Raw genomic sequence first — 18193 nt, forward strand, 5'->3', positions numbered from 1 at the left:
GAGGTCTCATTCATTAATGTCAGCACTAACCATGATTGTGATCGAGTCTGTTAAATCAGTGCTTTAAGCTTAACTGTACTACAGAAATTAGAACACCCGTGGTCCATTAGTACCTTGATACTGTTTCTTTAAGTTAAACATAATTAATTAATAGATATCTGTCATTTCAAGGATCAGACATTTATTTAAATAAATGTCACAAACTATTACACATTCTGACAAAAACCAGGTAAAACAACCTGTACCTTTATAAATGATATCCTAACAACTATGAATCACCTACTCTTCACCTTTAAGACCCAATTCTTGTTGGTCTTTCCGTAACATTAACTTCTTATAACTTTTATGGTTAGAGGTTTAAATGTATCTGGTTGTGGGAAAGATTCAGAATTTTGGCAATGATATCTTATTCGAACTAAGCTTGAGAATTGTCTGTGATTAACATAAAATTTGGATCTATAATTTTCTTTTTGTTAGTGGTTATATGATATACATTATAAAACTTATCCTAGGAAATAAACATTTACTGTAATGTAGGAAAAATAACTTTTAAACATTCTTCAAAGTTGAATGAAGTGTAAATTTTTTCAATAATTGTTATTATCAAAACTGATACTAGTTAAGAGCTATTCACAATTTTCTCAACTATTTCCCAATTTCTAAAATGTCTTCTTTATGATTTTATTAAATGTAAAATCTACCACTAAGAATTAAAAGAACAACAAAAACAAGGAACTTAAATATAATTATATACCATATTTATCGAGATAAAGTAGTGCCACAATACAAACCAGGACATTACACTGTTTATGTAGGCACATTCCAGCATGGCCTGAAATTGGAGTAAATCTCCCAGTTGATATTCAAGAGCCTGCATTTCCTATCATGATTTCCTTGATAAAGGTTTGCTGCTTTCAAGGATCCTTTTGTACTTTTAAAGGGCTTATTGCAGGATTTGTACTTGCATGAATAACACAACAGGTGCCACATGTAGAACAGAAACTGTTTACCCTTTCAAAGCATCGGAGTTCACCCCCAGTTTAAGGTGGGTTCATTAGTTGTTTTTTTACCCCAGTTTTAGGTAGGTTCATTAGTTGTTTTTTTACCCCAGTTTAAGGTAGGTTCATCTCCCTTGCTCAAAAATGCAATAATCAGTACTCAGTACTTATATCTAGATAAAAATAGACGTAACAATCCAGACTAGAAACAATGATATATCTATCTGCTCAATCAAACAAATCCCACTGATTTTCTTATCACAATCATGCAATGTTGACAAATACAAATTATACTTGATTTTAGAAACGTGGGTATGAGGCCAATAGATCCACAGGAAAAAAGTTATACAAACAAAGATAAAATTCCTTGGTACAAATTATCACCGGGGTTTTGGATAAGATATCCCTCTTATATGGACTTTAAATTTGTGAGATGTTCAATATTAATGAATAATTTATGTCCAAGCCCTCTTTGTTTTAGGTTGCACATTAATGTCAAGTATTGGTTTCATGAGGGTTTAAGTTTTGGGCCTGCCATGAAGGAGAATTTACACCTAGGAGAAGTCCAATAAATTACATTATCAATGATTGATTGATCAGTTATTGCTTTACAGGCATCAGCACAAAAAAGACTATATCATGCAGAGTATCAGTGATTGAGAATAGATGAATTATTTGCAAAGAAGTCCACTCTTAATTTGAAAATGAGTTTCTGCAATCTGTAAACCTTTATTAGATATCTTTCATGCAAATTCAGCTTTTGTCATCTGTTTTCTTATAAAAAAAAGCTGATTTGGAAATCTAGGAATATTTCTATAATGGTCCTTAGGTCAAATTAGAGAAAAGATATGGTTTAAAACTCAAAGATAGAAATTGACTACACTCATTTGGGGGGAAAACATTACCAATAACTCAATTACACTTTCCACAGGAAACAAAAGATAAACCTCACTAAAAGTATTAGACCAGGCTAGCGTCAGAGTTTGGGTCTAGAAGATTATCACGACAATGAAATGGACAGAGATGTTTTGACTTAAGGCATCCTCAAACATTAAACAATTAAACTTAAAATAATTAAGTCAACCACAATAAGTTATGTATATATTTCTATTTTCAAAAGTTTGATTGTTTCATTCACCTATCCTGTCCATATGTTATATATCACTTTGTTATTCTTTACAAACAATGTCATATATCATTCATAAATAATAGCTTGGTGGTTAAATAATTAGCATGTTTGTATAATTAAGTGAAATATCATATTCAAGTTAAATCTAGCCCAGCAAATTTTTATTTGATCAACATAATCCATTATAAGACAAGTACCGCAAACATTCAATTTTTCCGTCTTTTTGAGAAAAAATACAAATCCGGAAACTTACATAAATACAAAATGGGTACATGGCAGAGAAAGCAATGATAAACCCCCAAAAAATAATTCAAATTGACAACTTAACCCAAAGAAGTTAACCTGACACAATACATATGATGTATCAAAATTCTCTATCATGTTTTATGATATCACTTTTCTACATAGCGTGATAAACCCTAACAAATTAAACAGCTTAAAGGAGAAACCCCCACATTATAGGGAAACAAGGATATAGTGTTTGTTCTCATGTGACAGGTGCATCATACAAAACTACATTTTTATGCCACAATGAATAAACTGAAAAAGCTGATTTTGTACAAGACGATTTGTTTATAAACACTGTAGTTTGTGGTAGTCTATCTAAATTTTTGAGGTCAAAGGTATAACTTATCATCTAATTATTGATTTATTTTGGAAAGAAAATTCAATTTTAATACAATGTTTATGTCATTTTGTTTCCTTATTCATGCAATTTTAAGACATGCAACATTTTAAATGTGAGGATTAGATAGTGTTTTGACAGTTCACCAGACAATTTATAGTGGTAGTTCATCACGATTATTTCTTAAAATCTTAATATATTGACAAGTTTCAAGCTAATACTTAATGAATGGGATACTTAATGTCAGTTATTACTATTTACTTATATAGTATTAAAGAGTGTTACACCCTTGCAACAAACAGTCTGTCTACTGGACCAATTTAAACACACACAAAAATTCAAACCTCACTTAAAATTGCTGGTTTGATGATTGCAATACAGCCCATTCATTCATTCAAAGAAAACACAATAAGTGTAAGCTTTCACATCATTGTGATGTAATAATAGGACATCAAAAATATACAAAGCTTTGAGGAATGCACCTTAAAAAGTGTATGTTAATATATAGAGGGTATCATTGAAGGGGGAGGGGGCCCAAATCCCGCTTATACTGTTTTGCCCATTTTTTGTATTCTTTTTATTATTAAAATAATTAAGCTTGTAATTTCACATGTCCCACATAACTTTGTTAATGAATTGTACATTTATTAAAATTTTGGCCCATTAATCATGTTTCAGAATTTAGTCTGTAAGTTCCAGTTTGCTGAACTTGTATATATTTTTTTAAGAGGTCAGCTGAAGCCTGCATGCTGTAGGATTTTCTTTCTGTGTTTTCTGCTCTTTTGTCCCATGATTCTCATTCTATGGCTTTTGTCAGATTCTTGAATATAAAACCACTTGGCAATGGCTTTTGTTATTCTCATTGCTTATAAGTCAGATTGGCCTCATTAGTTAGGTTGTTGAAAGTGGTATTAAACATCAACAAACAAATTACTCCCAATTTGAAGACAATGTTTCACGACTTTACTTTAGTTCATTGATAAATTTTGATTTCAATTCAAAAACATAAAACCTACTATAAAGATGTTTCACACACAAATAATGAAACTATTATTTAATATATCATGAAATATATACTTCCTCTCTCTGTAATGAAAACTCTCTCTCTCTCTGGTTTAATATTCAAAGAAAATTAAATCCTTATTTAAACACTGATGAATGACATTACACTCAATTCAAATTTGTTTTTTTTAATTCATGATGAAATAAATCAACTAGACATCCTGTTATTTTTTTCAAAACAATATGTTTAAATAACAGGACCGGAAATTAACATTTTACAAAGTAACAATCCTTATTATATGCTTAACATTATTTCTTTTTTAGTAAAATTGAACAAAACCTATGTTAATAAATATTTTCAGGTTCAAACAAAATGGTTAAATCTTAAAAACTTTTACAATATCTACTCCAGATAGGAAAGGAAATTACTGTACAGGTGCTAAAATTTTAGATCAATACACTATATATTTGTTGACCTCATTTTGACAAGGTTTATTTGTTAAACATGATAAAAATCTTTGGTCACATCTTGTATCAGGCACATTGAGGGTTTTAACAAATATTTACACCTCTAAATTTCTACCATTCTTCAATAAAATTTTACAATTTTGCAAACTTAAGTTATCTTTATATTTAGAATGGTTTCACTTTACTTTTGTTCAATTCCATGTACAGGAATGGCTTCTTTTCCTTCTTGGCTATGAATCTTTTTAAAAGCTGAAATATTTGTCTTTATAAGTCAAAACGTTTCTGCACTAACCAGGTAAATAAAGTGGACAAACAAAAATTGGTTGTATAATATTTTGTCAAGTTATATTATTGAATTTCTATGTATTTGTATTATCTCACAGCAAACAACTTTACAGTAGAGAAAACGAAAGTACCTCATATCTTATAACGAAAAGACCTTAAAAAAGTACTTAGGGTATCTGGTGTCTCAATTATACATAAGGTGATCTTTAATCAAAGAACAAGTCTGTCATAGGAAGATCATTAATGTGCAACAACCACAAAGACCAGTGTTTATAGACCCTTCTATGGGCATCATACATGTACAACAACCACAAAGACCAGTGTTTATAGACCCCTTCTATGGGCACCATACATGTAGCAACTGATCAGACCAACATAAAAAGTATTCATGATTAGGATTTCCCTAGTTTTCTTCTTTTTATGCTTGCAAATGCATAAAGGTGTGATTGGCACTTTTTGGTGAATCATGACAGAATTGGTGAGGTCTCCTTTAATAAATAATATGGCCCAAAAAATTAGCAAGTTGAATTTTAAAAAAATCTTTGCTTTGTCTGATCAAAATTACTCCATGCCCATTTATAGATCAATGGTTATCTCCAAAATATGTCCTTCATGAATTTTATACTCACTTTCCCTGTACCGTATGTGGGAAATGAGTGTGTAAACTTTCATTTGTCTAATCTGAACAGCACTGAACTGTTACATGGAATCCTTAGTATAGTTCCTTTAAATTTAAGTACCTTTTAAATAAATAGCAAAAATTGTTTGTTCTATATATATATAAATAGAAGGCATTCTACATGTTGTATATGTATAGTGCAAAGTTAAACCCATATGCTTACAAACAAAATATCAAAACAATTATATCCCAATTCAATAGATCCCCAGTGATACAAAAGTTAAGCAAACAATTGTTTATATATTTACTAAGTTTTTTGTCTATATATTTATATTTCGGTATATTTGTAATGGTATCATTATCTATAGTATGGTATCTATTACAGGTAACTGGATAGTCTTTACCTTAACAAGGTACAATGTATATTAGTAATGCGTGGTAAAAGATCAAACGAAATTCAGGTGTAAAGTTTTGACCTATCATTTCTTGTCATCATCTGACTATAGGCTATTATTCTTAAATTTTCTACCTTTACTCTGAATATTGATATTATTTCTGTTATGTATAATTCTTTTTCAACAAAGAAAAGTTTGTATAACATGTATATAGAGGCTTAACAGACATTCGTTTGATCTTCCAATTATTTTACCCATCAGACAAAGAATCAGTGTCTTTATACATAACCTTATAAAACTGGATGTTCTTAAATAATGTACTTAAAACAAATAATGTTATATTCTTTTGAGTACTAAAATTTTTTAAAATAAAATACTAAAGGAACATATTGAAACTATAGATGATGACAAACTGAATATGCCACAGCAGAAGTTGAAATATGACCCAAAAAAAAGCAACCTTTCATTTGTGCATGTTGTGCGGTTGTTTACAAGATTTTTAGGACACTGAGAACAGCCTTCAACAACGAGCAAAACCCATGCTGAATAGCAACCTATAAAAGGCCCTGAAATTAATGACAAACTAGAAACATACAACTGTTGTCACAATTACCATCTTATTAGACTTATTTTATGATGTGCACATAAAATAAACTTTGATAAACATGTAAATTTGTATGCATGTTAAAAACTGCTGACCTTCAAACTTCTATTTCCATAAACAATGATAATAAACTTTGTTCTATAGTTAAACTAAATGTGTATCCTTTATCATCTACATTTGTACTGTTATAAGCATAATAAAATTTGAAATACAAAAAACAAAGCAAACATATTTGTTTGAATCAAATGCAAATATATACAATGACAGCTCCACTAGACTTATACATGTAGGCTGTAAGTCTGGGAAATAGGAATGCAGCCTATTCAAAGCCTGTTGCCAGAGCTATATTTTACTGCATGCATGATAAAAAAAAAGTCCTTTTGTAAGACATATATATATACATCATGTACATAGTATATACATTTGAATATGTAAATAACCTCAAATGTATTTAATTGTCTTTTTCATGCTACTTTGGACCCCTTTTCAGGTGTGCATCCATGATGTGAGGTTAGAGGCTGTGTGACCCCTAAAATTTCAGTGAGGGAGCAAGGCAATACATTTTGTTCTACAAACAGTTATGTCAAAAAGTTAAACTATAGTATATATATTTTCCAATTTGAGGGGTGTGCAAGGAGAACCCGATCTGAATCAAACCAGCCTCAGTTTTTTTGTATTTCCCACTTGTGATTTACATGACTTAGTAATCTTTATATTAACTTGCCCTTTCTACTAAGAGATTTCAATTCAGAATAAGTACAACCTTCATACAATCAGATAAGTTTATATGTTCTTACAGTAAGTGGAGTATAAAAGTGTCTGTCTATGGTTTTAAATCTTGAACAAAATCAGGGCCGTAACTACATTGAGGCAAATGAGGCAAATGCCTCATGTTGGAAATTTCCGAAAAAAAAAAAAAAAAAAAAAAAAACTGAATCAGGATTGTCTTCATATCAACCTGAATTGTTTTCACGGAATGTGTCTTGCAAGTCTCTCTGATGTCTCCCGTGCATGTTTTTCGAGATCCATGTTTCTATTTTACTTTTAGTTTTCAGAGTTGATGGTCTGTTGTTTGTACTTCTGTGTCCCGGGTTTGTCTTTTGTTCATTTATTGTCCTACTTTATAACTATAGTCTGCAGAGTGTTGATTTTCATTCGTAAACTGTGGTTTTGCCATGTTGCATGTCCACCGATGTCCAGACATTGTACGAGAAACTATTTTAAGAATATACGATGCTACTGGACATAAAAAAAAATTGTTGTTTCTGCATGGAGAATTGAACTTGATATCAAAGAATACAAAACTGGCTCCCCGTATTAAATCATCTTTAAAAAAAAAGGCAATGTATTGCCATATGACCTTTTACATTGAAGGATTAAACTTGCATGAAGTCGTGTTTAGACTCTTAAACAGAAAAAAAAGAATATGGAGTAAACGTGCACAGGACCTTATCTCACACGGAGTCAATGCATAGAAAAAATACAAATGATCAATGGCCAAAGTTTTTTTCCCTATTCTTCATCTTGATAGATGATGAAGGGTCTTCAACAATAAAAGAATCATTAATACCATAAAACAAGGTCAAGATGGTCCTTAGTGTCGACTTAAGCAGTACTAGTACTTAAAATATAATACTGCACTGTCACTCTATTTCAATCTAGCCATAAAAAAATCACCAAAGTCTGAATTAAGCACAATACAAGACAAGACAAGAACAGACAGACATAATGATTATGAGAATTTCGGTTTTTGCTTTATTCTACATATCGGTCTACTTTTAATGTTGTCCCCGTAAAACCTAAAAGTCTTAAATTACAATGAGTTTTTGCTTTGAGACAAGAATATTGTCAAAAGAAATAGCTTAAAATTAATTGCGTTTCAGTGTAAGAAAGAGTCCGGGAAACGCTCTTAATGCACGATCTTGCGTTATTTTTCTCAGAGCTTCTGGGGGCCTTAAGCGGCCCCGAGACCCCACGCAAATTTTTTTTCACCTCGCTACGCTCGGCGAATATATTTTGCCTCAATATTATAAGAGGCTAGTTACGGCCCTGAAAATACCTGAAAAAGTCAAGTTTATTGATGATCATTAGATGTGTTTAAAGATGTATGCCTCTTTACTTAAAAATTGAAATAACTGAATCTTCAAAATTGAAATAACTGAATAAAGAGAGATAGAGAGAGGGGGGGCTTAGAAAGGACACTGTCAGACCATAATGCAAGATTTTGATGAAGACATTTCATCTTTGAAATATTTTGGGCTTTATAAAAGTGTGATAAACTGTAATTAATACAAACTGCCAGTTTAGCAGAATTTTTTTCATCAAATAGGATGTATGTGTATGTGCCCACTGTAGACTTAAAATTTGCATTAAATATGTTTTAATTTGACTACCATTTAGCATGGTGCCTTGGGATATTTTGGCTGAGATTAAGCAGCTTTTATATGAGGCAACAATATGAAAGGTGTGACAAGTAGATCTTAGATTAATTGTAATGGAATGTCATTATTGTTGGTCTTGTCCCTCAAGGAAATTTATGATTTATGAACTAAAATAACAAGTTTGACCAGAATCATTTTTATAAAAAAATAATTGGTTCTTGTTTAGAGTTGTTCTAAAATACTGCTCAGGGACTTTTATAATGTGATATCTGAATATAATAATCATATATCCTGTCTTTTTATTTTTAAATTAAATTATTGTCTCTTTTGACTTTGGCACATATTCCCCATTTCTATTCTCAATTTCATACTTTTTTTGTCAAAGAAAGGCTTTAGTAAATTTATGTACATCTTTGTTTGAAGCAATAATATTAAATCTGTATCCTTGATTTGATTTTGATTGTTATTAATGGACATTTGTAAACTTCTTCATAACATGCCTATTTACCTCAATTGTATGTGATAATTACTCAAGATTATTCAATGATCAATACACAATTAGTTCTTCAGGTAATTCTCTTGTGTAATCATAGTGTATCTATCTTTATTAGATAATTACTACCTGCCCAATACACATCAAGGAAACTGCTGATTAGTGAGATAGTCAATGATGTAATATTATAAATTATTTTGTAAACAAAATCAGAATGTACATAATGTTATTTACATTCATTAAGCCTAAGGATTCTCTTTTATGATATATATATATACTTTGTTATTTCGATTTACATAAATGCACATGGTTATTTAAAAAATTATAAGTACTCATATGTTAAAAAAAAAATACAAAACATAAAAATAGTAATTATGTAATTAAAATTTAATAAATTGGGAGTGGGAAATAATTCAACTAAAATCATGCATAAATATTTAAAAAAAAAGTAATAACAGGTACTTACGAATTTTGACAGTTTTAGCGTCCAAATTATCAACATGATGTTGAATATGAACTATCTTTTTATTTATATTTTCAGTTCTTTCTAACACTTTTCGGCATTCATCTGAAATGTCACAGAAAATATCATCCGCTTGTCTAACTATACTGGCTAGTTGGTATAAAGCTCCAACCAAACAATTCGTAGAAAGTGTAATATGCACTTCCCCATCCCCACTTTCTCGTAGATTTAAAGGGTGTCCTCCTAAATTAGAGGGTTCAATCACCCTTTCTGCTAACGGCATAACTTTTCGGTATCTTATCCTGGAATATCCTTCATAATTTAAAACTTTTATCCGCACACCTGGTTTGTGTATTCCTTAACACGTTTGAACTGAAGCCGCCATGTTCCAACAATAAACTTGAATCGGGATTTCCCTTTGAAATGTAACGCAATGCAATAACGTTTTAACATGGATGTTTAAAGTTGTAAAAACTTATTCTTTCGCTTATATAAATCCATGCTTTAAACCTCTTATATTTAATAACAGTTTTTAATTATCTTCAGTGGAGTTGAACCTTCTTGTAAAAAAAACTCATTGACCATTCCGAATTTACCGGTGGGAGGTAGTCGTAATACAAGAATAGCCGCCAGGTAAAAAATCAAATTGAATGATCATCGGTTATCGTAAATTGTAAGATTTGTCGCATGATAGCAGCGCACTTTTAAAATTTGAATTTACAAGCAAATAGTTTGCAGATTTCAATCAACAAAGAGTCATCAAATATTTTTGAAATTGTATTCATATTTTTACAGGTATACCGATATTATATAATGCTACTGCATGTAGTGGCTTAATTACTTGAACGGGCACTTGAACGAGAGGAAAGTTCTGCATACGCGGATTGACAGATATTGTGTCCTTAGATTTGTTGAGGATTATTTCTTTTCAAATCCTAGGCGGAGCCTGTCTCTATATATCACCCCTTTATGGGAAAATTATCATTTCGTAACATTCAATAAACACTACAATTGCAGTGTTACCGGTTACAAAAATTGTGCACATTCTTATCTCTTATGATTTGTTTCCCTATTTTGTTTCAGCCGGCATGGATGATCCACTGGTTCGAAATTCAGATGATTAGAAATAGAAAGTGTGCTGTTCCTTCCTTGGTGTGTCCAGCGACTTATATACGAAACTTTAATACATGAATATTATAAAGTATATATACTTGTAGAAACCAATTATATTAAAGGATTTCAATCAAAGTTTGATTTTTACGAATTTATGACACAACAGATTAAGATGATGTGACAAACGGTGTATGGAAGTTGGCAGTCTTCAAATCATAGCAATTGCCTAACGAAAAAAGTATTTAATAATTAGTGCCAATAGTGGAGAGAGTATGGCAAGGATATTACAAGTTATCAACTTGTGATGCATTTTATTAAAACATTTTTTTTTTAAACCACAAAAGACCGAGAAGTGTATTAAAAGGACCAGTTCAAATCAATATAAACATTGATTTTCTAGAAAGAGTGACACCAACTGTAAAAAAAAAAACTGACAGTATCACAGATCCTTTTTCTTTAACACAGCTGGGGAATACAGAGTTGTTTCCCATAGTATGTATTTCGTAAATAACCATCCATCAGCATTGTCAGAAACTTTAGAAAAAAAAGAAGAGAGACTTTCTCATCACGAAAACGTCGCGCAACTGCAGATAGCCCTTTGAAAAAGACATCTTCCAATGCATGTGTGAGGCTCTGGATTGGACCCAGAGTGGTCCTTTGTTTTTGTATTCTTTAAATTTATAGACCATTTCTCTCTCTTCTTTTTTTTGCCCATTATTCCCTATTTTATGAATTTAAGCACCTTATCACTCTCTTTTCTTTAATGTCTTATCAATTTTTCAATTCTTTTTTTTTTTTACCCTTTATTCTGTATTTTTTATCCAGTATTCTGGTAACCCCATAATCAGACCCTCATATAGGAGGTTTTTTTTTTTACTTTAAACATATTTTATTTTAAAAAAAAATAATGTACATGACATTCACATATAACTACAGTGATACATTAATACAAAGGGATTCAGAAACAAGGTTCCTTAGATTAATCCGTCTCCCTGTTTTCGTTTGAGCGTGATATAAGATATCCATCTTGATTTTTTTGCCTCCATCAGACAAAATACAATGATACGAACAACTTTTCACCCAATTTATCTTGGGTTACTTTAAAAAAAAAAGAAAAAAAAAAGGATCCTTGTCACAAGTTAATTGAACAAAATTCAAAGGTCACATCATAATAGATCATAATACATGTACATCTAAACATGATCGGGGATTTGATGTACAGTAGTTGTCGTTTGTTGTAATTTATACGTGTTTCTCGTTTTTATACGCCCGTCAAAATTTTGACGGGACGTATTATGGTATACAAATGTCCGGTGTCCGTCCGTCTGTCCGTCCGTCTGTCCGGCGTAAACATGTCGCATCGTAACTTGAGAACGACTTATACAAATTTCATGAAACTTAATATAGTTGTTTCTTATGATGGTCAAATGATCTGTATACTTTTTGGTGAAAATAAGATTTAAACTTTTTGAGTTACGGCACTTTGTAACTAAAACAGGGGTGTGTTTTTTTTTCACATGTCGCACCGTATCTCAAAAACGTTTCTTGATAATTGCTTAAAACTTTACACACTTCTTAGTTATATTAATCTTATTATCTGTATACTTTTTGGTGACGATTTAAAATTTTATTTTAGTGATATTTGTAAAAAAAAAAAACAGGGGGGGGGGGGGGGTTCATATGTCCCGCCGTGTCTCAAAAACAATAAATGGTTATTGCTTAAAACTTTCTCAGAAACTATTTATGATTATTGCATAAAACTTCCACACAAGACGTCGGGCGTATCATGCGCTCATGGCGCAGCTGTTTATTTTATATAGATTAGACCGTTGGTTTTCCCGTTTGAATGGTTTTACACTAGTAATTTTGGGGCCCTGTATAGCTTGTTGTTTTCGGTGTGAGCCAAGGCTCCTGTTGAAGGCCGTACATTGACCTATAATGGTTTACTTTTTTTTAAATTGTTATTTGGATGGAGAGTTGTCTCATTGGCACTCATACCACATCCTCCTTTATCTATGATACATTAATGCCACAAAATCGAACCGATAACTGATTGCTGAAGGAAAGTTTGGACTATACACATGCATGTTTCGCAAATGTTTGGAACTTTCTCATGTACAATTTAGATTTGATTTTGAACGAGATAACATCGATTTCACCGAAATTTATTTTACACTAGGACCACTTTTTAACAAGTTATTCAATCTTAAAAACAAATATAATATGTCACAGCATAATTCTTCATAAATTATGTTGTAACAACCTCTATATCTCATATTTCTGAACTTGTAGTCCAAATATTAATGCTAAACATCTTGCTTCAAAGTAAAACTTGTAGAATTGGTGCTTTCCCAAATTAAGATACCAGAGGTAATGATTGAATAACCGTATAATTATTACCTTAAATTAATATTAATAATGTATTCAGGCAAAAAGAAAGAGTTGACGACAATTTTTAAACTTGTAAACTTTGTAAATAATATTACCTTCAAATTAAAATACAACTTTCTTTTCCTGGAGGTATACTTTCACTTCCATATGAAAGTCTATTTCTCTGCTGTGAAAAATCTTCGGTAATGAAACATTAGCTTCATTGAAAAAGTGACATCACTGAAAACACATACATGTCGAACTATATATCTGGGAGATGTATAGAAGGATCACATGGAACATCACCATTCAGGAGAAGAAAATAACAGTATACACATTATGGAAGAAAGCAAAAGTACAGTTTCTTTTGCCCTAAATTTTATATTAAAATTCTAATATCAATGATAGAAAGGACATAGGCAACCATTAGATCTAATGTGAAAATGAGTTGTCCATAGAAGGTACATTTACTTTGTATAGCGAGGGTCGAGGGAAAATTTACGATAACAGGAGGAGCATATATTAACGATTAACTTTGCGAAAAAAGTATAAAGACAAAGAAGACACTTCGGCTGTTGTCTGCTCTTCGATTGGGTTCGGCTGTTGTCTGCTCTTCGGTTGGGTTCGGCTGTTGTCTGCTCTTCGGTTGGGTTCGGCTGTTGTCTGCTCTTCGGTTGGGTTGTTGTTTCTTTGACACATTGATTCCCCATTTCCATTTTCAATTTTACTTTGACAGATCGATGCAGATTTATCATTTCTCACGGAGGAAATAAAATTGAATGATATTTATTTTGACCAATGCAAGTCAGGTACACCAAAAACATAGGTTACAAAACTACAAGTAAATTAAGAGATTGGATAGTAATTGCCGCTTTTCAAGAGTTATAATCCTTAATTTAATTGACTTAATTATTTTTCCTTGTTTTCAAAATTCCAATAGGGAACATACTATATATAATTGTATAAATAAACCAATTTTTCAAGACGTTTCGGCCATTGGCCTTCTTCAGTTCTTTATTTTTCCTCTTAACTACATGGCTGACATTACATTTGTATTTCCTTTTCAATCATTGAAAAGATGTTAAAAATTTTGGTCTCTTGTGGACGTTTTCAATGATTGAAAAGGAAATACAAATGTATATAGTATAAAGTGTACTGTATATGTTTATTTCACACTCCTGTTTATGCATTTTACAAACTTATCATCAACAACAGCCTAGGACACAGCACATTAAGCAACCAACAATCAATCAAGAAAACGATATATTATTAATTGGACCAATACAGCACTAGTGCCACATATTTATCAGATCACTCACAGATTTCTGTTCATATATATTGTAATATTACTCCTGATTTTGAGGAAGATTCTCCTAATTTTATACCTTTACAGTGTACATACAAATGGGAAGCTATTTCTAAAAACAAATTAATCGACACTATTAGTTATTGTGATGTATTACATGAGATAGTCTCTTTTGAAAATAATATTTTTGATGAAAACAGCAATGGAATCAATAAATCCTCAGAACAACTAACAAATATTTTTGATAATTTGGCAAAAACGTCCTGTAAAATAATAAGACACAAAAAAATAAAAATAAAAAAGAAGAAATCATGGTCAGACAATGAAGTAAAAGATTTGAAAAATACAGTGGTTGACTTAGGCAATAAAATGCGTTTTAAACCTTTGATATGCAGCTACGTCATAATTTTTTTATCAATGTAAGAATCTTAAAAAGATGATAAAAAGGAAGAAATATCTATTTAAGAAAAATATTTATGATAAACTTTTAAATTGGAAAGAAACTGATCCAAAACAATACTGGAAGCATTTAAATTCACTTAAAAATGATGATAGTAGTTCTTCAAACTTGAGTAAACTTATTAATATGGAAAATTTAAGTCAACATTTTTAGTCCCAGGGGAAACCTGGACATATAAATGTACCTTTTATGGATAAAATAGATGCATATGTTAAAGATTATAAAAATATATTAAAGAAAATGTATTGACAGATGCACCTTTCACTATAACAGAAGTTAAAAAGTGTATAAACAAATTAAAAATGGGGAAAAGTGCAGGACCAGATAGAATTGCAAATGAAGTCATTAAATATAGCAGTTATGTTACATGTAAATCCATAACTAAACTTTTTAATTTAATTTTAGAAACAGGTAAATATCCGATTCAATGAAGAAAGTCATACACAATATTAATTTTTAAATCTGGAGACTGTACTGATCTTAATAACTATAGGGGTATATCTCTCCAAAATTGTATTGCAAAACTCTTTAGCTCTGCATTAAATAATAGACTAACATTACATTATAAAAACATTTTTGCAAATCAACAGTTTGGATTTAGAGTCAATCATAGAACCACAGATAGTTTGTTTATACTAAAATCTTTAATTTCAAAATATGTAAATAAAAAGAAAGAAAAGATATTTGCCTGCTTTGTTGATTTACGCAGAGCATTTGACACTTTGTGGCATAATGGGTTACGATACAAACTCATAAAAAATGGGCTAGGGAAAAAATTTTATGAGGTAATAAGTGACATGTATAACTTAACAGAATCTTCTATTAAAATTGATAATAAAATTTCTAAATCCTTCATATTGGAAAGAGGTGTTAAGCAAGGGGATAGTTTAAGCCCTACTATTTTTAACTGTTTTATTAATGATATACATCAGATTTTTGACAATACTTGTAAACCTTTAGTCCTTCAAAAATCTGAATTGTCCAGCTTAAGTTTTGCAGACGATTTGGTAATAATGTCAAGTTCACATATAGGACTGCAGAATGCTATAAATAAACTAGAGAAGTACTGCTATGACTGGCAATTAACAGTTAATACTAAAAAAAAAGTTATGACGTTTCAGAATAAATTTTCTCCCACCCCTGTGGTATGCTATAAAAACATCCAATTAAATGAGACTAAAGAATACAATTTTTTAGGAAACATAATTAACTATAAAGGTAATTTTAAAAATGCTATCCAAGAACTATCAAAAAAGGGATTGAAGGTCCTATTTGCTTTAAAAAGTAGATTTTCTAACTCTCAATCCATCCCTGTTAAAAAAGAGGGACGAAAGATACCAAAGGGACAGTCAAACTCATAAATCTAAAACAAACTGACGACGCCATGGCTAAAAATGAAAAAGACAAACAGAAAAACAATAGCACACACGACACAACATAGAAAACTAAAGAATAAACAACACGAACCCCACCAAAAACTAGGGGTGATCTCAGGTGCTCCGGAAGGGTAAGCAGATCCTGTTCCACATGTGGCACCCGTCGTGTTGCTTATGTGATTACAAATCCGGTAAATAGTCTAATTCGGTAGGTCACATTCATGAAAGGGAAGGGGATTGTAGTTACGACGTAAGGAACATATCCGATATCATTTGTGAAACGGTTATTCCATAACGGTCAACCAACTCGTGATGGCGTCCGAAAAATTTACGAAGGGATGATTTCAACTTCACCATTTGGAACTCTTGGTTTAATAGCTTCCTTGTGAGCAGTAACCCTCTATCAAGAAAATCATGATAGGAAATGCAAGCACGGGAATATCGTATCAATTGGGAGATATATACCCCGTATGCAGGTGCTGCTGGAATGTTGCTACTTAGAAATGGAAAGTTCACAATTGGAAAGCTGAAATCATCTCTTTTGTCGTAAAGTTTTGTTTTCAACCGACCCTCATTGTCAATTTCTAGATGTAAGTCAAGATATGAAGTTAATTTATCATGCAAACTTTTTGATGTCTTAATAAGACCTGTTTTAATACATAATAGTGAGGTATGGTTTATGGAAGATTATTTATCCATGTTTAAATCTTTGAAACGTTCAGAACAACATGGTTCTGTTTGTGATACTTTGTCGTTAGAAGATAAATTTTGCTATGAAATGATTCATAATAAATACTGTAAATCTGTCCTAGGACTTAGGAAAACTGCATGTAATATTTCAGCCAAAACAGAACTGGGCAGATTTTCTATGGCTTCATTTATTAAACCACAAGTTATGCTATATTTCTGTAGATTTCATACCTATGATATTAATCCTCTGTTAAAAGAAGCCTATGAATTAAATAAGTCCCTGCATAATGATGGTTTTCATAGTTGGTATACATTTGCTCTAAATATTTTTAAAGAGACTGGATTAAATGCTGAAGATTTTGAAACTTATGATAAACCATACAATAAAATTAAATATTCCTTAAAGATGAAGTTTAAACAGATATCACATGAATTTTATACAAAAAAAGTCTTGAATAAACTTTCTTCTATAACAGACAGTTCGAAATTATTTCTATATAGTCAAATAAAAACTGAGATAAAAATTGAAAATTATTTATTAAAAGAATCAAATTTTAAAACCAGACAATTAGTTTCTAAATTAAGGGTTAGTGACCATAACCTAGAAGTTGAAATGGGAAGATATAAAAATGTACCTAGAGATCAAAGGTTATGTAAACTTTGTAATAAAATTGATGATGAATACCATTTTTTTCTATATTGCAAACTAAACTCAACTTTAAGAGATTGCTTATTTTTAAAGATTAATAATATAAATCCCGATTTTACAAATTATCAACCACTTTTAAAGCTAAAACAACTTTTAAATCCTAAATCTGAGCTTTTGACAGAAATTGGTGACTTTATAAAGCAATCTTTTAGAATTGCGAAAATGAGGTCCATGTCCATCAAAGGTTACATTAATTACCATTTATAACTATGTTTTTTTTTATGTTTATATTTGTAATTCTTCACTGTCTGTATTAAATGTTGTATTTGTGTTTGCTTGATATTTGTGTTTGCTTGACCCATATGGGTGTATTTTGCAAATAAAATTATTATTACTATAGAATAGTATACTGGAAAAATGGAAGATATGAATTTTACATATATATGACGTCTGAGACTACTATAATACTGTGTTATAGTAGTCTCAGATGACGTATATTCTGACGGAGAAAACACCTTTTTGCATCGTCTATAGAAATATAAGACTAATTTACATTTAAATTTCTAGTATGACATTTATAATCATTTTAATGCACGTTTCATTGATTGATAAATACGGATCTGTATACATGTGTTCCAGGGTAACTTATGAATGTCAGACCTTTAAAATATTTAACTGAAAAGTTTGTCAATAATGAATAGTACAAATATAATCTCACCATTCCTTTGTACAGTTATATAAGTATAGATATGTTTAAACACGTAGGA

General features: G+C 30.9%; 1 protein-coding gene across 1 annotated transcript in view; it reads right to left on the reverse strand.

Annotated features, from left to right (window-relative positions):
* Positions 1–10072, reverse strand: part of LOC143047201 (uncharacterized) — a 31722-nt gene extending 21650 nt beyond the window's left edge. The window contains exon 1 of the mRNA XM_076220201.1: positions 9466–10072. Coding sequence (XP_076076316.1) covers positions 9466–9745 — 280 coding nt within the window. The 5' untranslated portion in view covers positions 9746–10072. The remainder of the gene's footprint in view (positions 1–9465) is intronic.
* Between the last annotated feature and the right edge of the window lie 8121 nt (positions 10073–18193).

This window comes from Mytilus galloprovincialis, chromosome 10 (assembly GCF_965363235.1).
Source record: "Mytilus galloprovincialis chromosome 10, xbMytGall1.hap1.1, whole genome shotgun sequence".
Taxonomy (NCBI): domain Eukaryota; kingdom Metazoa; phylum Mollusca; class Bivalvia; order Mytilida; family Mytilidae; genus Mytilus; species Mytilus galloprovincialis.